Source organism: Ictidomys tridecemlineatus, chromosome 3 (genome assembly GCF_052094955.1).
Source record: "Ictidomys tridecemlineatus isolate mIctTri1 chromosome 3, mIctTri1.hap1, whole genome shotgun sequence".
NCBI classification, from domain to species: domain Eukaryota; kingdom Metazoa; phylum Chordata; class Mammalia; order Rodentia; family Sciuridae; genus Ictidomys; species Ictidomys tridecemlineatus.
The window spans coordinates 146,488,956-146,513,006 of NC_135479.1; the positions used below are offsets into that span (position 1 = coordinate 146,488,956).

General features: G+C 33.0%; 1 protein-coding gene across 4 annotated transcripts in view; it reads left to right on the plus strand.

Moving 5' to 3' along the window:
* Iqcb1 (IQ motif containing B1) overlaps positions 1 to 24,051 on the plus strand; it is a 49,436-nt gene that overhangs the window by 15,248 nt on the left and 10,137 nt on the right. For 3 of the 4 annotated variants that reach the window (XM_005327651.5, XM_078044137.1, XM_013359697.4), the window contains 6 exons: positions 1,730 to 1,829; positions 8,115 to 8,293; positions 10,859 to 10,968; positions 12,379 to 12,488; positions 17,759 to 17,901; positions 20,412 to 20,560. In XM_005327651.5, coding sequence (XP_005327708.2) covers positions 1,730 to 1,829; positions 8,115 to 8,293; positions 10,859 to 10,968; positions 12,379 to 12,488; positions 17,759 to 17,901; positions 20,412 to 20,560 — 791 coding nt within the window. The remainder of the gene's footprint in view (positions 1 to 1,729; positions 1,830 to 8,114; positions 8,294 to 10,858; positions 10,969 to 12,378; positions 12,489 to 17,758; positions 17,902 to 20,411; positions 20,561 to 24,051) is intronic. The other variant, XM_005327652.5, reaches the window with a different exon arrangement.

A 24,051-nucleotide genomic window follows, 5' to 3' on the forward strand; every position in this document is an offset into this window, starting at 1 on the left:
CTTAGTGATTTAACAGATTTGGAGATTATTTAGCCATGGTTGTCATTAGGTGCCTCCTAATGTATTATAGCGTCATAGATAAACTGTATGTGCCAGAAATTCTATCCTGGGTCATTTCAATCCTCTAATGCCAACTATTCATATTCAAAACATCAGAGAAATAAATTATACCTCTGGAATGTATTAAGAAAACTGAACTGAGAAGTTGAAAGAAAACTAGACTGAGAATTGACACAGTTTATTCAACAAATAAATTGCAAGGGAAATAAGAAAGAAGAATCTATAGGTTAAAAGGAATTTCAAAGATAGCCAATCACAATTTATGCATATCATTTGAACATTGAATAAATTTTAAAAATTCAAAAGCAGTTAGAACTTGATACACTTGACTGGCTATTTGATGAAATTAAGAGATAGTTATTATGTTTTATTGCTTAGTAATTAATGTCTTTTGGCAATTTATATTGAAATATTTATGGATAAAATAATTTGATGTCTTAGATGAGGGAGTAGGTAAAATAAGTTTCACCACGAGTTGATCATTGTTAAAGCTGATTGACTGGTTTGTGGGTATTCATTATAATCTCTTATGTGCTTTTATGTATGTTTGAAACTTTCATTGTAAAAAGTTGAAATAAGTAAATAAATGGGTACAGCGTCAGCTTTTGTTTGGAGCAGTAGTGGCAGTAAGGTAGGACTTATTCTACCAAATAGTTTTCTGACTATTGAAAAACAGAATAGGAACTCTAAAAATAAATTATACAATAATTTATTTTAAGCTAACTGGCATAAAATCAAAATGGAATCACTGTTTGGTGAGTTATTTTAGCTAAATTTTTCCAGTGGGGGAAAAAATTGTATACATAATAGGTACTATGTGATTTTAGTTAATTCAAAGTTAATTTCAGAGTTATTAATAAACATTTAAGTAAATAAAAATGGAAAATATGCTTATTCTAGCTACAAAGAATGTTTTAACTAAACTAACAAAACATAAAAAGCAATAGAAACATTTAATAATAGTAGAATTATTTTTAAGTTGTTAAACATTTGGAAAACTGGTGGACTATATAAATAGAGTCAAAAAACAGGAATTAATATGGGAAAGAAATCAAATCTGTTCCTTCAGAAGAGAAAAAAGGGAAAGAGTCACATTATTTGAAAGAAGCTAACATAGTGCCCCACAGAGCCAGCTTGCCAACATACCTGATTTTATTTTACTTTTCTGCTCAGCTTTGAAGAAGGGATAAATAGATAGATAATGACATTTACTGGGAATATACCCTTTTCTAGGACATTTGTATTAGCCTTTGTGAAAGCTACTTATTTCTAGTTTTACAGATGAAGAAATGGAGTTTCTAAGAGGTTAAGCAACTTGCGTAAGCATATTATACCAAGTCTTCATAATTTCTCCTCAGTATTTAAATTAATTCATTGCTAGAAAAGGTCTTCAAATTTGGAATATATTATTTTATGTTCACTTTAAAGAGAGGTAATAATAAATTCATTATTATTTATAGAAGTTATCTTGAGTATAACCTTTCATGAAAATAGAATGCCTATAACTGTTTAAATACATCTGCCTAGATCTTAAAATCTTTATTGTAGAGTACAAAAAGCCAAGAAATTCAGCAAAAATGGTCATGCTTTGATTATATTTTAAAAAGGCAAAATTCCACTTGTGGTATTACAGAATCTACTTTAATCTTTCTTTCTTTTCTTCTTTTAGTATTACAAAGTGACCATTTCTTACACTTACTGCAGACTGACAATGTTCAAATAGGATCTATAGTCATGACTTTACTACAGAATATACTACGGATCAACAGGTGACTTGATTTTATATAATGATACTGATTTTTTATTTTTTGAACAGAAGCATTACCAATTTTATTCCAATTTTGCTGAAATCAATTGCATTTGACTTGTATGTGATACTTAAGCTCTGTTACCATTGTCTTTCAGGAAAAAATGTAAAAATACTATAAAAGATTAGAAATTTATTATCAAATTGCTATCAAAGCTTAAGAAGATCTTAGCCAAATCTCAGGCTTAAAGAAGAAATTAGTGTAATATCCAAAGAAAAATATTAGGGTCACAGTAAAAAATGCTTATTCTCTTATTTATTTAAGAAGCAACAAGCTTAATATTGTGATAAATACTAAAGAAGCATATAAAAAAGTACTAGTTCCTCAGATGAAAATAAAAAGGCAGAATATACACAGTTGAAATCATTCTTTAGTTCTGTATGAATTAAGCAGCTAGTATGTGCCAAGTACTATCTGTCATTCCATTTACAAAGTTGATTAAAACTCAGAATTTATCTTCAAAGATAAATGGTGGTAGAGTGGAAGAGATTGGTAGACACATGAACCTAATTATTGTGTAACGGTATTAAATATGTACACAAATGTTAGAGAGCTTCTGGCCCAAACTGAGAAGGGATTCTTCCTAATGAAGATAACACCTAAGATGAAAATTTAAGGATGATAAATTGTCCAGGGAAGATGAGGAGAAAGCAGTATATGCAGATAATAACATGCAAAAGCATAGAGGTAAGAAACACACTGAGAGTGAAAAGTAGGACAAATCATTGTTGTTGGGACTTAAAGTTCAGTATCAGAAAAGCCTAGCAAGTTCTGCAGAGGGTTAAATCTTGAAAAATTTATATTCTATGTTAAGAAAATTAAGTCTTATCCTATAGGCAGTGGGAACCATTTTAAGTGAAGATATTTTAAGTGGATGAAAATGGTCAGATTACATTTTAGTTTTTTTACTCTAGTTGCTACTGGAAGAAAGGTAAGTGGAACAAAACTCTAGACAAAGATGGCACCTAGTCGAAACAAAATGCAAGTGAAGAAATGAAATCTTGATTTTGAACACTGATACCTGAGGATGGATTTTAGAAAATAACCGATTAAACTCATCAAGACTTCATGTCCACTTTTTGTTAAGATGGAATAGTAGAAATGGATTTACCATCATCTAAAAAAAAGACATTAGTTTTCAACAAACTGACATCAGTCAACTAATGAGTTAAAGTAAGCCCAAAGAAAAAATAAATGTTGTATTAGATTTCTGTCACTATAACAAAATATCTGAGACAATCAACTTAGAGAAAGATGATTATTGCTTAGTATTGAAGGCTCCAGTTAATAATCAGTTGACCCCATGGATTTGAGCCTATGGTGAGGCAGCACGTCATGGAGGGAGAACAGAAAACAAAAGAGAGGAAGGGGCCAGGGACCCACAATCCTCTTCAAGAAAGTGTCCCCAAAGACCTAAAGACCTGCCAGTAGGCCTCATCTCTCAAAAGTTGTAGCACCTTCCAATAATGCCATCATGGAGACTGAGCCTTTACTATACATGGACCTTTCAGGGACATTCAATATCCAAACTGTAACAGAAGTGAACCTCATAATTGTCTTGACATAGTATTCAGACAGTTTCTAGGCAGTGATATAGGGAGGTGTATCCGATCCAGACTGAGTTGAAGACAGAGCTGAGAATACAAGAACAACAAGATAACTAGAGTACACAAGACAGAATATCAGAGAAGAGAGCTACCAGAGATTGGCAGAGAGGTCCCTTCAAGTCAAGAGTGAGGTAAAAATACTGGTCACATATGTGTAAAAAGAAAGGAAGAAACTACCCAGTGTCAGGAAAAGCAATAATTTAAAAGGATTAAACAAAACAAAACAAAAAACACAGTTCTAGGAGCTTACACAGGTTTGGGAATCATGCCTGTTACTAAAAGCTAAACTGGAAAACCTCATAAACACTGGAGCATCAGGTAGGGTGGTATTCAAGAAGGTTTCACCCTGTTGCTGTGAAGTGGCACCAAACTGAGCACTATTCCAGACCATCCAAATCAATCATAAAATTGGGGCCTAAAAAGATCAAACTATCTCAAAGTATCTTAACTAAACATGGCTTTTGAAACTGCTATGCATATTACAATTTTTTTTTCTCACTGGAGGGTATATAAATGTAGAAGTGTAATTCTTAATAAATAAATTGGATTTATCCCAAGAATTTAGGGCTGGTTTAATATCCTAAAGTCAATCAGTATATTGCATCACTTTAACAAACCAAAAAAAGAAAAACCACATCATTTTATCAGTAGATATAGAAAAAGTCTTTGATATAAAATATAAACTGAAATTTTATATCCAGTTAACAGTCAGAAGTTGAAATATTTAAGAATTGCAATTTATAAAGCATAAAATATTAAATCTAACAAAAAGTGTGAAAGACCCATTAACTGAAAACTATAAGTATTGCTAAGAAGAATTTAAAAATGTAGAAATAAATGGAAAGATGCCATGTTGTATACCTTAAATGCATCCCACTAAAATTTCTATTTTTGTAGAAATTGACAAACTGATTGTACAGTTCATATGAAAGAAAAGGATTTAAAGTAGTCTAACCGGCTTTGAAAATGAATAACAAAGTTAGAGAACTATACCTAATCTAAAAACTTTTTCATAAAACTACCATAATTAAGATGATATGCCAGGGGGCTGGGGATGTGGCTCAAGCGGTAGCGCGCTCGCCTGGCATGCGTGCGGCCCGGGTTCGATCCTCAGCAGCACCACATACCAACAAAGATGTTGTGTCCGCCGAGAACTAAGAAAAAATAAAATAAATGTTAAAATTCTCTCTCTCTGTCCCCCTCTCTCTCTCACTCTCTCTTTAAAAAAAAAAAGATGATATGCCAGTGATGTTACTTCTGTAATACGTCAGAAACATCAATGAAACAAGATAGAATCAGGAATAGACTCACACAGAGAATAGTTGAGAAGAGTAAAGGTCATTCATTGGGGAAAGGTATAGCCTTTTAAAATAAGTTGGAACAGTTGGCTATCAATATGCAAAGACCTACATGCGAAACCTAAAATATAAAACTTCTTGGAGAAAATTAGTATAAAAACTGTGTTGAGCAAAAATTTCCTAGATTCTTAGGTTTATGCTTAATGTAAAATCTGAAAAATAAGAAATTGATCAGACTTAAATTAGACTTCATCAAAATTTCAGAAGTCTATTTCTGAAAAGATACTTTTAATGAAATAAAACATTCACAGACTGGGAAAAATATAAGTGAAGTATATATCTTATTAAATACTTGTACCTAGAATACGTAAAGAACTCTCAAATTTTAACAAAAAAAAATTTTGAAAAGTGTGGAAAATAATTGGATGCTTCATGTAAGATATATGGGATGTATGAATGACAAATAAGCAAATGAAAATATTTTTGTTCAACGCCCTTAGTCAGTAGGAGATACCACTACCTAGCCATTAAATGGCTAAAATTTAAAACACTAACTCAAGTGTTGACAATGATACGAAGGAGCTAGATCTCTTATACATTGCTTCTGGGAATGTAAAATAGTACAATCACTGTGAAAAATAGGTTAGTAATTTCTTAACAAGCTAAATGTATACTACCACATTATATATCCATTCTACTCCAATACTCTTATGTATTTGCCTAAGAAGAATTGTATACAGCTCTTCATAGCAACATCATTTGTAATAACCAAAGACTAAAAACAATTTAGATGTCCTTCAACAGGTAACTAAATGGTGCTATATCTATTCAATAGCATACTACTCAATGATAAACAAGAATGAACTCTTCACATGGCAACATAGAAGAATGTAAAAATAATGTTCCATGAAAGACACGAGAGCAAGAAATATAAACTGTGTAATTCCATTTATGTAAAATTCTAGATAATGTAAACTAATTTGTAGTGACAGAAAGCAGGTCACTGATTGCCTGAAGTGTCAGTGAGGCAAGAGGGAGAAACTATAATGAAACACAAGGAAGCTTCGGGAATTATGGATGTATTCATTTTCTTGTGTGTGTTGGTGAAACATCAAACTGATCAAATTCTATGTTTTATATATGTGTAGTTTCTTGTATATCAATTATACTTTAGCTATTAAAAATAAAAATCCTCAGGATGTGGGAGTTTTGTAATGAAATAAGATGAAAGGTACAGTCAAGTATGACACCAAGTTGTCTATTTTGGGAAATTGGACTCTAGAATATGAAATACATAAGGAGCTGGCTCTGTGAGATAGGTGATGAATTCAGTGTTGGATAGGTTGGTTCAGCAGGCAGTAAAATAAGTGTCTATGGGGCTGGGGTCATAGCTCAGTGGTAGAGCGCTTGCCTACCATGTGTGAGGCACTGGGTTCGATTCTCAGCATAACATATAAATAAATTAATTAAATATAGGTCCATCAACAACTAAAAACAATTTTAAAAACCAAGCATCTATCCAAATCTTTGTAGACTAAAAATTATCAAATGTCCATCAATAAGTGATTCATGAAGAGAGGTGAACTAGAGTTACAGATTTACAAACTAACAATTTATAAATGGTAGTAAAACTGAACAGGAGAAAAGATAAGGTCAGTAGGAAATATGAATAGATGGTGAAAAAATGGGTTGAAAATGGATTCCTGGGGAATAACCTTTAAGGGATGTGCTGGGGAAGGGGAGTCTATAAAGAAAACTTTAGAAAATTTTGTCAGAAATATATGGGTGGAGAGTGAAGGAGTGAACAAAAGAACATTGTATCAAAGAATCTATGTGGGTGGAGAACATCAAGTACAAATAGGTAGTAGGAAAATAAGCTGTTAGTGATATATGTGTGACATGGTATTTGTGAAGTTATATTAATTAAATGCACTTTAATGAAGAGTAGTGAAGTAATGAGGAAGAATGCCAAGTGTAGTCATTTAAGAAATGAGTGGGGAGGGAGGAAATAGAATCAAGGAAGTTTGGACTTGAAGCAGAAAAATAAGATGGGAGTTAGTGGCCTACAGAAAATATTTTTAGAATTGGGAAATTTAAAGAGCATTTAAAAACATTTGAAAAAATGTATTATAATCCATTAAATCCTTTTGGAATGTGGAGTAAAGAAGTAATCAGACTGGGATATGTTTATCTACGGAAGGCTTTTTGAAATGAACATATATTTTACTTGAGTTTTGAATGGTGTGATAATAATGAAATGATGCAAAGGAAAGGATTGGACATCCCTGGCATAAGAAATAACTTAAAAACCAAGGCAGCATAGAAACATGTGGCACCAAGATTCCCACATATTTCGATTGAATGACCTTTAAAGTCTTTCAACTCTGAGATTTTAAAATTTAGAATAGGCTATTGGACTCTCTTAAAATTACTTGGGTCATGATTGAAGTATAATTTCCAAAAGGCTAAAAACATGACATAAGCAAATATAAAATTTAAGTGATCAAAATTTTATTCAACTCACTCATGAGGGAACTAGTAAAATATTTATAGAGGCTCAAAGGAGAAATGGAGGGAGATTTATAGAATTGGTTTGTCAAAGGATTATAGAAATGAACTTGCAAATAAATTTTAAAAAATACTAATAGAAAAAAGATCACTGTCTAATAAAGCAATATATCATAGTAGCCTTTAGAATTACCTTTTGTACAGGACAGAAATCATTTGCATTGCTATTGTGTAGGCGTCTTATTTGCCTTGTTCTCAACTAAACATCATTGACAATATTCAATTTCTACCATCAAATTTAAAATACCTTAATAGTAAGTGGTCAAACAAAGGTATATGTCCCTACAAAATCACATGCTCCTTAAGGCACATAGTGAAAGAATAATGAGTAACCCTATCAATTGACCTTGAACTGTCTTGTGATTTTGCTTATATTGTTGCCTTGAAATTTTTGAAATGCTTGTTATTTAATATGTTGTGAATTTCTCTTCTGAATTTGTGAGTTTCTCTGCGGAGAGGACTTTTTGTGACTACTTTTTGTATTTTCTATTATATCTAGCATGGTACCTTATACACAATAGGAATTCAATAAATAAATGTTAATGTTTTAGGGGCTGGGGCTGGGGCTATGGCTCAGCGGTAGCACACTAGCCTGGCACGTGTGAGGCACTGGTGTTTGATTCTCAGCACCACATATAAATAAATAAAGGTCTATCAACAACTAAAATAAAAATGTAAAAAATAAACAAATAACTGCATATTTTATTTTAAATTTATAATAATAACTATGTATCAATTAATAATGATGTTTTTAAATTTTTTTCTTCTATTAGTGGTGATTTACTTAGAATAGAAGGAAAAACCCTGCATTCTATTTTAGATGAAGTTATTTTCAAGATTTTATCAACTCCTAGTCCAGTCATAAGAAGTACTTCTACAAAGCTTCTACTGTTGATGGCTGAATCCCATCAGGAAATTTTGATTTTACTGAGACTAAGTGCCTGCTACAAAGGTAGTACATTCATACTTTTCTTTTCTTGGGATTCTCAAAAAAGAATGTTTACTGATGGTATATGAAACACAAAATTCTTATAAATTTATTGAATTATGCAGATAAAATTTGATTATAACAGAGAAAAATGTCTATATAATCAAGCTATCAGTGTCTCAACAGTGGCATGTGATAGTTCATAAATGAGGTTACAAAAACTATTTACTCCCTCTCTAATGAAAAGGTTCTGTGTTGAATATACCATGTAGTATAATAAAATAATGACCAAAGAAATCAGTGATTTTATCACAGCTAGCTTTATTGGAAAAAAATAGAACTATGCTGGAGAGGTTGAGAACCCTTTTGGCATTTATATCAGTTAATTAATTAATTACTCTTTAAGTACTTCACTGCCTTTCTTCAGAAACAACAAAATCTACCTTGCCTCGAATATCAATCACATATGTGTAAAAAGAACCCCGCCTTTGAGGCTCAAAGGACTCAGTGTATACCATTCTCACATAATAGCTTTCATTGACTTGAGCATTTACTATGTATAAGACACTGTTCTACATGCATTAAGATTTTTAATATTTATAATGACCCATATACAATAGAAAGCATGGGAAAACTAATTTATCCAAGATCACACAGATCATGTACTTTTTCCAGTTACGAGCAAAGTTATCTGTTAGCTTTTATTTCTTTGCTGACCAGAGCCATGAATTAATTATGATATATCTTTTTTATTCAACATAATTAGGAAATGGGTTTCTATTTCATTAAATATATTTAATATAGGATTATCCCATATGACTTCCCACTAGTCCAAACCAAAACAGAAGCCAAACACCCCAGATCGTTTCCAGTGTTGTAGATAATCAGAGATACTCCAAGGCCCTCATCACTTTTATGGGTCATGGACCCTGAGGCCTAGAAGTAATATATGCACCATAGCGAGAACCAGGACGAGAGTCACAAAACTCACTGGACTATGTGATGCACTTAATAACTAAACAACTAAAATGGCATTTTTTATCATTCTTTATGATTTGGAAGATACTTTAGCAATATACCTTGCATTAATCATTGCTGTGAACATTTTAATTATTTTATGAATTGTAGGAATAGAGAGGAAGAGAAGGTACTATTAATAGAACTCTAGTTGAATTGTGTCAGACGTACATTTCCCAATTCTGCAATTAGATTCCCACATAAATGTGAATGTCCAGCAGAGTTCATTATAAAGGGTTTACTTTTGACTGATATTTCAACAGCAGAATTTATTCACTTTTTTTCTTGATATTTTATAATTATCAATATTGCTGAGAAGTTTGATTTTAAAGAGACTGTAAGGCAGGGGAATATTTATACCATGGCTTTGTAATTGTATACTGAGAAGAAGCCGCTTTATTTACTTTATTTATATTGAATAACACATCATTCAAACATGCTCTGTTATTTTTACTTTTTGTTAATACTCTATTATTTACTTTTTGTTAATACTCTATTATTTGGGAATGAAAATGCAGGAGCTTAATGTTACAGCACTTCTGTGTTTGTTCAGGAATCTGTTGACTTGTCCCAATATTAGATGTTAGTGGGTTTTTTATTTATTTAATAATAACTTTCCTTAATTAATAATGACTCATTGTAACCTACTTAAATACTTCTACAAGGTAGGCATATACTGAATAGGTATTCTTAATAATGACCTTTAAAAATGTTTTGGTTTTTAAAATTGTTCTGGTTTTGCTGTGGTTGTAGCTCAGTGGTAGAGCCTTGCCTAGCATGTGTAAGGCCCTGGGTTCAATCCTCAGCACATAAAATAAATTTAAAGAAAGGTATTGTGTTCATCTACAACTTAAAAAATTTTTAAAAAATATTTTGGTGTAAGGTGTCTTATTTTCAAACAAGTTTCTCTCTATTATTTGACTAAGTGCACTGATTCTATTGTTCTTTATTAAAGAGATTGTCTAGACAACTTTATTAATTTTTTAGATCGAACCCAAGGACAACCCAAGCTACCTCCCCAGCATATTATCTTTTAATTTTCAAAGAGGGTCTTCTTGAGTTGCTGAGGTTGGCCTCGAACTGTGATTGTCCTGCCTTGGCCTTCCAAGTCACTGGGATTATAAGCATATGCCACCATGCCTAGCTATGTGGACATATTTTTGTATCAGATCTCACAAGTGAGCAACAAGAATTATCAGGACAGACGAATATCCTGAACACCTCAACCTTGATTCTTTGAGGAAAGGAAAAAAAAAATCATGTGATTAACCTTGTTGTATTCATTCATTTCTAAACCAGACTTTTTAACTTCAAATTAATACTAATTATCCAGGCATGGTAGTCCATGCCTGTAATCCCAACAATTCAGAGGTAGAGACAAGATGATTTCAAGTTCTAGGCCAGCTTCATCAACTCAATGAGATCGTTTCTCAAAATTTAAAAAAAGGGGATAGGAGGCAAGTATGTAGCTCAAGGGAAAAGTGCCCCCCCCCAATACTACAAAAAACAAGTAATTCTGATTATATAATAAAATCAATTTATTGTTAATATATCTTTTGTTATCTATTTCAGGACTCAGAAATCTACTAAATAAACAGGAAACTGGGACAGAATTTAGTCAAGAACTTACACAGCTCATTAGCCTTTTAAGCCCTCAGATATATCAGGAAGTAGAAGACCAGGTATTAAATTATAAGAATAATTGGGGATATTTGCTAACTGAAACTATTGAGTTACAGTTTTCCTTAAATGTGTCTCACTTTCTTTTTCTTAATATTTTAAGCAAAGTGCTTCCCTGGAAAAATAGAAATATCTTTAAAAGTGTCTTTTCCATTTGGCCTATCCATAAATATAATTTTAGTCTTATTTATAGATGCTACCACATCAGGTTTTGGGGGGTTTTTTGTTTGTTTCTTTGTTTTTCAGGAATTCTTATGAAATTCCTATCTCTGATATTCATCATCTTTTATGCATAAGCTATTTAAACTTTTTCTTTGCTTTTTTCTTAAAAATATCTAATTATGCCAAACTATGTAGTTATGGAAAGCTAACCTTTTTAGTCTTTGAGAAATAATAATAATGCTTTTTGCCTCTACATGAAAAATTATATTAATAAAAATTAGAAGTTTGGGCTAGGGTTGTGGCTCAGTGGCAGAGTGCTCACCTAGCAGGCATGATGCACTGGGTTCGATCCTCAGCACTACATAAATATAAAATAAAGATATTGTGTCCACCTAAAACTAAAAAGTAAAATTTTTAAAAATTAGAAGTTTGAGGTAGCAAATTATTGATTATTTTAGTATATATTATTTTATCATACTTCCTTTAGTATACTTGAAATGGTGGCTCCAAATACCTCATTCCAATAGGAAAGTCATTTCCAGGTGAAGATTTAAAATAAGTATGGAAAATAGACTTAAATATAAAACAATAAAAACTTTTTTAATTTAAAAGTCAATAAGTGCACTATATATTTAAAATCCTGAGCCAAAAAGATAATACATTTAAAAATACAGAGTCAAGTTAGGCAGGAGGATGAAGGAGAGAACCTGAAAGAAAGAGAGCAGAAGAAAGGAATTTCCTGCTTCTTTGTGTGAACCTTCACATGTCTTAAACTAATCATAAAACTGTGTATGTGTTTGACAGATACAAAACAGTATACCAAAAGCTTTCAGAACTATGCAGATATTTGAACAACCACCACAAAAGATCAACAGAGCTTATAGTCAGAACCAATCAACCAGGCTGATTGCCTATTAAATAAAAATAATGACAAGGTAACTCAAAAAAGATTATGAAAGGTTAGGCATTACTATGAGGTCTTTGAAAAGAAAGTGAGATAAAACAGAATTTGGAGCTAACTAGATTACATCTTGAATATGTTCTAGATAATGCCTGACTGAGCCTAACAAACTTCCTTTTGGAGGTAGGGTATAGTGTTCTTAGGCCTTCCTTGTCCTGGGCCTATGGATTTAGTGTTGTCTTCTACCCATTGTTAGAGAAGGGGATTAATTCTTGCCTTGGCCTGATGTTTTAAGAAGTATACATTTTCCTTGAGATGTCTGTAAATTATTTCTGGCATATAATTTCAGAAACTACATCAAGCAGCTTGCTTGATTCAAGCTTATTGGAAGGGTTTCCAGACTAGAAAGAGAATAAAGAAGCTTCCTTCTGCTGTGATTGCTCTGCAAAGGAGTTTCAGGTAAAGACATTTAGTGATAGGAGTGATGATTTCAGGGCCTTATTAGGAGTACATTTGAGGGGCTGGGGATATAGCTCAGTTGGTGGGGTGCTTGCCTCACATGGACAATGCCCTGGGCTCAATCCCCAGCACCACAAAAAAAATAAATAAATAAAAATACATTTGAGTGAAAACTTAAGGGGATTTCGGTGGTGGTGGTGTTGCTTTGGATTTTTTTTTTCAATTTCTTTATAATATGTGTCCTTTTTTTCCTTGCTTTCATTCTATTGCATATGTTACTGAGTTTCAAATCTCCAGTAACTATATGCAATTTCAAAGCAAAGGGCATAACATAAGAAGATTCTGGTGTGTCAAATATATAGTCCTGTCTACTTAGTAAGATTGTTTCTGGGCCAAGCATACAGAGGGAGCCAATGATATTTATATTAAATCCTTAAAGCCAATAGTTCTCGTTAGTATTTTTATCTAATTATGATAAAACAGGTATGAATATATAATAATTAAATGTGTTAACCCAGTTTTTCTGAGTAAATGGCATGGATGGATATGATCCTTAAGATCTGACAGTTTATCATTTATCTGTATCTCAAGTGGACTGAAAATGAAATACTGAAAATGTGGTCCATTTTTGTTTTGACTAACCCATCTAGATTCTTAGAGGTTACAAAAAGAACAAAAAAGGATTTAGCTTTTAAGTCACTTATGATAAAGGAAAACCATCTCAGAAATTATTTTCCATGTAGCCTAACTTAAAGTCAGGTTTTAGCTCACTAAAATGAAACGAGCATATTACAGAAGTAAACTTTTTAAAGAAAACTGAAACTCTTATTTTAATAAATGCACCTGCATTTCTCAGTTATAAAAAAAAACATTTAAAAATAGCTATGGGGTTCAAAATGCTATATTGCCACAAAATTGAGGTCTTTAAAGTTACTCTGGCTGGGTCTCTTAATGGATGTCCTCTTCTTTGATGATAGTTTTCTTCAGGAAAGACTTAAAGATAAGTTATAAATATCATTGGGCATGAATATTGTTGGTAGCGAATAAAACATTAATTTTTAAAACATTACTTAAGTGCCTACATACTAGAAGATGCATTGATGGAAATATATTATCTATATCTATCTAGAGAGATGGAGAATTTAATAGACTTGATTTTGTACCCACTTCAGCCATTTTTTGGCTAAGTGATCTTGTGCATGTTGCCTCACCTCTCTCAGCCTCAAATTTTCAATCTATTAAATTGGGATAATCATCTATTACCTCATGCGTTAGTCAACTTTCTGTCACTGTGACAAAATACCTGAGATAAATCAATTTAAAAGGAGGAAAGGTTTATTTTGGTTCATAGTTTATCAAAGGATTAATCTATTGATGAGGTTAGAATCCTAATGATTCAGTCACCTTCCTAAGACCCACATCTGAACACTGCTGCCTTGGGAATCAAACCTTCAACATATGAGCCTTTAGAGGACATTTCAGGTCCAAATTATAACAACTCACAAGACTGAGATAATGTAAAGTCTTTCAGCATACTACCTGGCACTTATAAAATGGTAGGAGGAAAAAATGCATATGGCAGATTTTCTGCCCTTGAAGATTTACAAATCTAGACAGACACATCAAATAAATAGAGGCAGGTATTATCCTTCTAATATTCCTTCAAATTGTTGGTAGCAAACAAAACATTAATTTTGCCTATCCTACAAGCTGTCTCTTTTTTAAAAAAATGGGGAAAAATAGCATTTTTGAGGTCAAATAAATTTGAGAAATACTAAATATTTTAGTACCACAATATATATTCTTCGACTCAAGAATCTGAGATGCTTTTGTTATTGTCTTCTGTGGTGAAGTCAGAGTAGTTAACTACTTATGAATTCTACCTGTAATCATCCTCAGCTGTCTGTCCTCTTTTATAATATTTAGAAGAATCTCAGGTGGCTGGGGTGTAGCCCAGTGATAGAATGTGTATTTAGCATTTATAAAGTCCTGCATTCAGACCCAGCACCAAAAATAGTATCACAGGATTACAGATTTTGTCCACTTAGAAGTATATTTATGGAATCTGATTAACATTCCACTATTTTAAAATAGAAATTCCATTGCTTTCTTTATGTAACAAAACCAGACCAGTGTGATTATTTAAAAAGATAAACTGAAGGCTGTAATGATTTATTTCACATTATGTGTTCATTTCCTGTTTAGTATTTTTAATTTGAGATTCTGGAATACACAGAAGTTCAGTTTTAGCTCTTAGGTTTTATTTACATTTTTTATTTCAAATGTACTCCAGACTTTAGCACCTTTCCTCTTTTATAAATTATTACAGTTTATGCAAATATCTCTCATTTCCTTTGTAGCTGAGGTTTCTGCCTCATCATTTTTAGGTCATTAGCTTCATAATTTCTCCCTCCCATGCTTTTTTTGGGGGGAGAGAAACTACTGAAACTACAGATGTGGCCAAATTGATCAGGGTTTTTTTAGATTCAGCAAGAGATACTTACTTATAGTCACATTCTTGCTAAAGCACTTTCATAGGAAGCTCATTTTTATTTAATTGTTTTTCATGGTCAAAAACTTTATTTTCTATTAAGCATCCTTTTTCTCAGCAAGATTTTCTGAAACAGCTAACAGCTGCTCTATTATCTTAGGAAAACTTCATTATTTATCTACCTTTATCTTGATGCTGATGTTTAGGTATTTTAGTTATATTTGTTTGATTTCCCTTTGATTGGTGCCTCTGTTAGTCTGAGGCATAATACTGAGCAGGCAGCAAACACTTTTAAAAGAGCAAAACTGCATGCCAGTGGTCATATACTTAATTGTTCTTGCAAAAATGTCTATTGGATGAATGATCTTTTTAAATTTTTAAGAGATTATAAAAACATAGCAAAATAACTAGAATGTAACTAAATGGTGAAAGGAACATTCAAAATCACATCAGTTCCTGGTAAATGTTTTCAAACATGATATTAAAACTCACAAATCCAAGAAGCACATATATTTACAATTTATGGTTGGCATTATGATCACTGAATCCCTCTTTTCTACTCCCTTCCTAGTTTGTATTTTACTTCCATTTTCATGCTCCATGGTCTTTTTTTTTTTTTTAAAGAGAGAGTGAGAGGGGGAGAGAGAGAGAACTTTTTAAATATTTATTCTTTAATCATCGGCGGATACAACATCTTTGTTTTGTATGTGGTGCTGAGGATCGAACCCGGGCCGCCCGCATGCCAGGCGAGCGCGCTACCGCTTGAGCCACTTCCCCAGCCCCATCCATGGTCTTTTCATTTTAACCATATTTCATAACCTGCATGTCTGAACTATTTCCCAAACCCAGTTTCTGACAAGAAATATGTTAGCAAGTTGTTTTAATGACTACCATGTTTCTTACATTATTAGTGTTTTAAATATTGATAACACCATATTAGACATTACTATCTATAACCAATTAGAAGTTAGAAACAGGTAGGTGTTTTTTTAAATCAGCCTGAAAGGACCCTAATTAGGGCCTGCTCTCTTTCATCCTCCATAAGTGGGTAAAGGTCAAAATGCCATAATCTACATGCTGTACCACTCAGAAATTGGGGTGAGGAAGTGTCTTTAGGACAGGTTTCTTATCATCTGCTCTTTGGGAAGGGAGAGTCCCTCACCTACTTGATCTCCAATTTACCTGTAAAAAGAGATACTTCACACCTATCCAACTAGCCCATTATTCTCTCTAAAACCCCTTCTCCTTTTGTAACACAGGAATAAGAAAACGTTTTGAAACAAACTCTCAACTCTGACCTAAGTAGAAGGCTAGAAAAAACTTAAGTTATTATTGATGGAAGTTTCAAAGTTGTGAGAAAACAACCACAGTAAAAAACATTTTTTTTGAGTTTTCCTTCTTTACTTAAAAAAGATTTCTTTTAGAAGTTACAGTTGTTACTAAAATGCTAATTGATTGTTTTTCTTTTTCAAGAGAAAGCCGCATTTAACTACACCGTTTTAAATTCTAGCTTAATACTGCAAAACTGAAGCCAAGATACTAGAGTTAGCAGTTTAATTCTAGGAAAAAGATCTAAGAGAAAACATGCTCTGGAAGGAGACATACAGATTAATTCTATAGAAGTAAAATAAATAGTATATTCTGTTTTCCTTTTCTCTGTAATCTCCTGGCTTTCTTTTTCTATGGGTATCTGAAAGCATTTTGAGTATATTTACTACAAACTAATATTCATGGTCTTCTTACATAGTGATGAAGGTAAGAAGCAACAAAAACTGGGTTGGGCAGGGTGCAATGGTGCATACCTGTAATCCCAGTAGCTTGGGGCTGAGGCAGGAGGGTTGTGAGTTCAAAGCCCAGCCTCAGCAAAAGCAACAAGTTAAGCAACTCAGTGAGACCCTGTCTCTAAATAAAATACAAAATAGGGCTGGGATGGGGCTCAATGGTTGATTACCTCTGAGTTCAATCCCCACTATTCCCCCCCAAAAAAATTGGGTTGGAAAGGCTAAGGAGAAAGTTGATAAATAAAAGCAAATAATATAAAAATAATAAATAAGATGTTTTTAACACATGAAAAATTTATAACTAGCTATAAAACAATGTTTAGTAGTAAAGTAATTGAGAAATAGGTAAACCTAAGGAAAAAATCGGCCATAATCACACCATGTAGTAAAAACTGCTATTGAAATTTTAATGGTTTTTATCATTAGTCTTTTATGTAACTATATATAAATTTTTAGCACAATTTGGATCACATTCTTATTTATCTGATTTAATTTTTACCTGATACTGCATTACTTGTCACTAAATATACTTTGAAAATTCTATTTTTTCATAGTTCATAGAATCTCATTAGATGAATGAACCAGTATTTCTTTATCCAATCTTTGTTGTGGCATATATCATTTATTTTCATCTTGTTACTGTTGTGATACTATGTTAGCACATCTTTGAACACATTTACATATTTGATTATTTCCTTAAGAAAATTATTAGAAATGGAATTTGTTGGTCAACATTTTTAAGACTTTTGATATGTATTTCAAATATTTCTTCGAATATTTCTTTTGATGAATGTATCCAAATATTTCTCCAGAAAAGTACAGCAAAAGCACATGACAGCATAATTCATCATACCCTACCAACACTACAAATTTTCCCTAAGAAACTTTTTTTGTCTGCATTTATTTGATTACTTATGACATTAAGCATTTCATACCTTTCTTGAGTGGACATATGATTTATGAAGTTGTGTGTAAGGCACTTACTGTTTCCATCACAGATCTAAACGAACAAAGACACAGCTGAAACTCAATAGGAAGAAGGAAGAAGAGGATCTTAGATTACAATTGCAGCTTCAAAGACAGAGAGCCATGAGACATTCTCGAGAATTACGACTGAGTATGCTTGAAATAGTTCATCCAGGTGAGTGGCATTACCAACTTCAAAAAACTAAGAATGTTTAGAGAATCTTTTAATTAGCTAACTGATGATTTCTTTTTTTATTATTTTTTAAATAAATGACAGTGGAATGCATTACAATTCTTATTACATGTATATATAGCACAATTTTTCATATGTCTGGTTGTATAGAAAATATGTTGACACCAATTCTTGTCTTCATACATGTACTTTGGATAATTATGTCTATCACATTCCACCATCCTTGCTAATCCTCTGCCCCCTCCCTATCCCTCCCACCCCTCTGCCCTATTTAGAATTCATCTATTCTTCCCATGCTTTCCCTCCCTACCCCACTATGAGTCAACCTCCTTATATCAGAGAAAACATTTGGCATTTATTTTTTGGAGATTGGCTAACTTCACTTAGCATTATCTCCTCCAACGCCATCCGTTTACCTGCAAATGCCATGATTTTGTTCTCTTTTATTGCTAAGTAAAATTTCATTGTGTATAAATGCCACATTTGGGACTGCAAATTGGTGCACAATATGGAAAGAAGTATGAAGATTCCTTGGAAATCTGGGAATGGAACCACCATTTGACCCAGCTATCCCTCTTCTTGGTCGATACCCAAAAGACTTAAAAAACAGCATACTACAGGGACACAGCCACATCAATGTTTATAGCAGCACATTTCACAATAACTAAGCTGTGGAGCCAACCTAGATGCCCTTCAGTGGGTGAATGGATTAAAAAATGTGGCATATGATTTCTTTTTTTTTTTTTGTATTTATACCTTTGCTGCGTTTTTTTCACCTAAACCTTACTAAATTTCTTGAGTCAAAAAAAGTTGCATTTTTTTCCAATTGATGATGAACAGTATCCCCACCAGTTTTTCTTATCTTTCAGATAAATTTGCAAAACATAAAAATTTATATTTAAAGATAGCTGTTAAAGACGTAAACTTGTTGAACTTAATTAAGAAGTTAGAATATTGCTACATTGTGCCATTAGAACTTTACTTATTCCCTAGTATAAACCTTGTGATATCTTCTTGCCATCTGTGAGAGACTAAGCTGGAATTAGTGTAAGTGTGTTCTGGGAGGGCTGATGGGTACAAGATTGTTTTTTTCTAATTTTTCCTTTTTTATTATTCATTCCCAGGATTCTTCACTAGCGTCTTATTTCTCTTCTTTTCCCTTAAATGTAGATAGTGTCCAGAGTTCCAGCCTTACTCACTTATCCTCTTTTACTCTGGTATGTCCCATTCATAACTATAGCTTCAACTATCAGTTGAATGCTTGGCACACAGAATGCTTGGCACACATGTTTGGTTTCCATCCTCACCCTCTGTCCTAAGTTCTAAAGCAGTACTGTCCAGTACAATGTATTAAATAAATAAAAGGTTATGTGTCTGCATCATCTAAAACAGTAGCCAGTGGCCAGAGGTGATATTGAGTATTTGAAATGTGTCTAATGCTTTCAAGGACCTAATTTTTAATTTTTATTTTATTTTAATCTAGGTAAGCACTTAAATCTAATGTCTACTACTTGAAACAATATAGTTTTGTAGCAAGCTGCCTGTTGGATAGCTTTTCATGTTTATCCATAGGCATCCCAAAAACTAATGTCATCGTTTTGCCTCCCAGATTTCCTTTTCCTTGCTTCTCCATTTCAGGTGATGGTACCAACAATCTACTTCATTTCCAAGCTGAGATATCCTAGAGTTCCTTCCCTTTCTTACCTCTACATCTTATGAGTCATTAAATCCTATCATTTTTAATACTCTATCTCAGATATACTCCCCCCCCTTTTTTTTTTTTTTTTTGATACTGGGATTGAACTCAGGGGCAGTTTACCACTGAGCCACATCCCCAGCCCTATTTTTTTTATTTTATTTAGAGACAGTGTCTCACTGAGTTGCTTAGTGCCTCATTATTGGTGAGGCTGGCTTAACTCAGGATTGTCCTGCCTTAGCTTCCCTAGCTGCTTGGATTTCATGCATGCAACCCTGCACCCAGCCAAATATACTCCCTATTTATTACCACTGGCACTACCTTCTACTGTTTTTTGTCACTTTACTACTATGATCCCTGGGCTGTATGCTAACTCCCAGAAAGTAAAAAAAAAAAAAAAAAAAGTAATCTGTGTAAACCAACTGGAAATTTGGATGAACACAAAGTAAAGCAGATAATCAATCATAAACATATTTTGCCTTTTCCATCTGGTAGTACCAAGTGATTTCCTAACCATGTACTCATGATTATTTCTTTTAATGTTCTATTAAATTTTCAGCCCTTTTTTCATTATCCTGCCACAAAAATATTATGTGTCCTTTCTCTAAAGAAGGTGCATAAGCTGAGAAAGTTTTTGTTTCTACATTTTAAAAACTATGTAAAATAATAGAATTAGGGAAATTAGTGAACAATATTCTTAAAAGAGTAAGATTGTTATTATTACCATTGTCCTGATTCCAGAACTTAAAAAAACATAGCAGTAAGTATGTTGTAATAGCGTCTGTCATCTTTTTAGGTCAGTTGGAGAAATACAATCGGGAAATGGAAGAGAAGTCAGCACTAATTATCCAGAAATACTGGAGAGGGTACAGGGAAAGGAAAAAATTTTACCAACAGAGGCCATCTCTTACGGAGTATAAAGCAGCTGTCACACTTCAAAGAGCAGTGAGTCTGATATAGTAAAAACAGCTCTGAATGAGAAGGCAAAAATGTGTTCACACCTGACACTTCTATTGACCTGCTGTAAAAACTTCATCAAGTCACTTAGCTTTCCTGAACCTATTTCTTCCTTTATAAAATAAGAACCTCTTTGCCTCTGGCCAAACCCATTTAGCCATTCAGTCGGTAATGCTTCCTTAGAACCATACCATACTGCCGTGTTTTCTGATTAACGTATTTTCTTTCTTTCTTGGACTACAAGTTCCTTGAAGATAAGGAGCTGTCTTATTTATCGTTATCAGCTCTCAAAATGTGTGTGTTGTATGAATGGATATTTTTATCTTACCTTTTCCACTCAGTTCTTACATAGGTCAGTTTTATTCTGTAAGTTGAAAAATCCTATGCAAGTGCATCATTATCAGATGTGATTCATTTAAATATACAGATGACATATTAGGTATAATTATTATTGATGACATATTAAATACAATTATAATTCCACCTTCAATTGTAGAATGATGTTTTTAAATAATAATTTTTTCTGAAAATTTTCTAAAGCAGAATGTTTCCTTTCCTTGGAAAAGCATAACATAAGCTGGGTTTTTTTTTTCTTTTTTTCATTTAATAATCAGTTTTTCTAATATCCACTTGTTCTCTTATACAGAATTGAACTTCATATTAGGTTTTCAGGTCTTAAAACATTTAGTTTAACAATCCTTTATTATTGAATTTTAAGATCAATTTTCAGTTTTTCACTGTGACAGATATTGAACATTCTCTGTGGATTAATATTTTATGGAGGGCTGGGGTTGTAGCTCAGTGGCAGAGCACTTACCTCGCATGCATGAGGCACTGGGTTCAATCCTCAGCCCCATAGAAAAATAAATACATAAAGGTATTGTGTCCATCTACAACTAAAAAAAAAATTTTATGGAGATATTTTAAAACTATCCAAAAGCACAGTAGAATGAGTTCTAGGGAAGTAGGAAGAAATACTTTTCTCCTTCTTCTACAGACTGTTTTGGGGAATCTCAAGTTATAAATATAATATATACTCCTACACTATCACTAAATTACACACACTCCTGATATTTACTCCATGCTAAACAAAAATGTCTCAGGATTTACCCATTGATAGCAAGGTTGGAGACATTTAGAAGAACCTTTTAGTCTTTTTAAAACTTTTACCTAAGGGCTACCTCCTTTTTAAAGTCTTCCCTGCCAGAGAATTAGCTGGGCTTTTATGAGGTTGACTTACTATCTTGCCTGATTTAGGTGAACCCAGTACTTTATTTTTTGTTCTGTTTGTTTTGTTTTCAGAAACACTGACAAATTTAAGAAAACAGATACACATTCAAGGGAATGTGGAGCCCAGAACTTCATAAAGAGGCCCTCTGAGATAACACCAGTTTGTTAATCATTCCCTAGGGAGCAGTGGTCATCATGGGAGTGTATCTGAAATCTAGGAAGGTCAAGTCGTTTTGGTTTTCATACTTTCCATGGCATCTGAGAGGAAAGATTAGTCACATTTGCCTCATGTCTGCCCAATGGAAAGGAATTAGTCTCTGTTTAATAAGAACAAAAAGGGATGGGTCAAAATCATGTCTATAGTCTTTGTATCTCACTACCAAAATAACACTGAAGTCAAAACAAAGCTAGCAAACTAGAAAAGGAAATAAGAAGATTGGTTTTTTTGTTTTGTTGTCTATGTGTGTGTGTGAGAGAGAGAGATGCTGGGAATAGACCCTTTCCTAGGCAGACGCTTTACCACTGAGCTACATCCCTAACACCAAAATTATTTTCAAAGGAGGAAAAGAGAAAGAAAATGGCAAAGTACAGAGAGAAGAAAAAGTAGTAGAGAATATTAGGACAATGGTTAGTAAAGGATACATTTTGCTATATTTTTAAAGCTTCATTTTCTAAGACCTGTATTATCCACTATAGTAGCTATTAAGCACACATGGCTGGACATGTAACTAGACCAAATTGAAGTATACTCTAAGTGTAAAATACAGCAGATATTTTACTTATATAAGTGGTGCTGAGGCTCAAACCTCAGCAGATATTTTAAAGACTTGATAGGAAGAGTGTAAAATATCTCATTATTCCTTTTTTATGCTGATTACATGTTGAAATGCTAATATTTTATGTATGTTTTTATAAGATTTACTATACATAAAATATTATCTCACCTATTTATACTTTTTAATGTCACTAAAAAAATTACATATGTGACTTACATTTTATTTCTTTTTGTACCGCTATTGACCTTGGCAAGTAAGAAAAAGAGATAATTCATTAGCTTCCTTGAAAGTAATAGAAGGGAATAAGTTTATCCTTTCAATCAACTTGTCCTTTAGTAGATGGGTTATTAGTGTCCTTGGGAGGAAAAGAAAGGTCAGACTGTTATCATCCTTTTCTTTTTCCCTTACATTATACAAAAACAAGAGACATTGCTTATCTAGTAGTAAAAATTGATGAAACACTATGAAAATTGGCTAGTTTCAAATTCCACAGCCTTACTCACATAGACAAGTTGTAACTCTCAGTAGGACTACAGTGCTAGAATTAAGTTTGAAGAGTTAGCTGCCTTTTCCTTTTGAATGCTCTAGGATGCTCTTCTCTTGCTTTCATCTCTTGAAATTAAGAAGCTGAGAAAGGGGATGTGTCCTGCTCCCTAGAGCCAGAATGATGGCCAATCAATTGCTATGTGCTTGTAGCAGAAAAGTATTATAACATTATTATACATGTATGTCACTGACAAACCACAAATGGACTTAGTGAAACAAACCAGTGGCAGTTAAACAATAAAACAAAATGTTAGAGTATTGAAAAGACAAACATTAAGAAAAGAGATGAGAGAACAGTCAAGGAAGCTTTTCTGATCTAGAAACAGAGAACCTCCCAATATTGCATCGTAAGCCCAGGGTGGTACCAAAAGCATGGGGTGGAAGACTGAAAGAGGCAAAAAAGAAAAGTCAAGGAAAAGGAAGAATAGAGGGAAAGGAAAAGGTCCTCATTAGGGTTGGCAGGGTGCACAAGAACAGTAAAGGATCTAGTATCATACTAATAACAGTTTTAGATACTTAATGTCAAGATCTCCATTTGTTTTTTCTTCTCAGCTCTCAGAGTGCTGTCAGCCAGGCTTATACCCTGTAGACAGTATATTGGAATCATTTTCTCTGGGAAATATGAATAGCCCAAGAGAAAAGTCATAAGTATGTTCACACTGAAGTGCCCCAATGAAACAATATGACTCATTAACCCTATATTGAAGTATACAGTAGATAATCCCTATCCAGCTGCTCAGAATTTCAAAATAGCTCTTTATGGCCCACCCTTAAATATCAGCTGAAAAGATAAGTGTCATAGAACAGCTGAAGAAAAGCCATGACCTAAACAAACTGAGTAATGCTATTTGGTAGAAGGAGACATTGCAGAAATTCTAAAATAAAATTTATCTTTATGTATTATTTCTTCAGATAAAAGAAAATAAT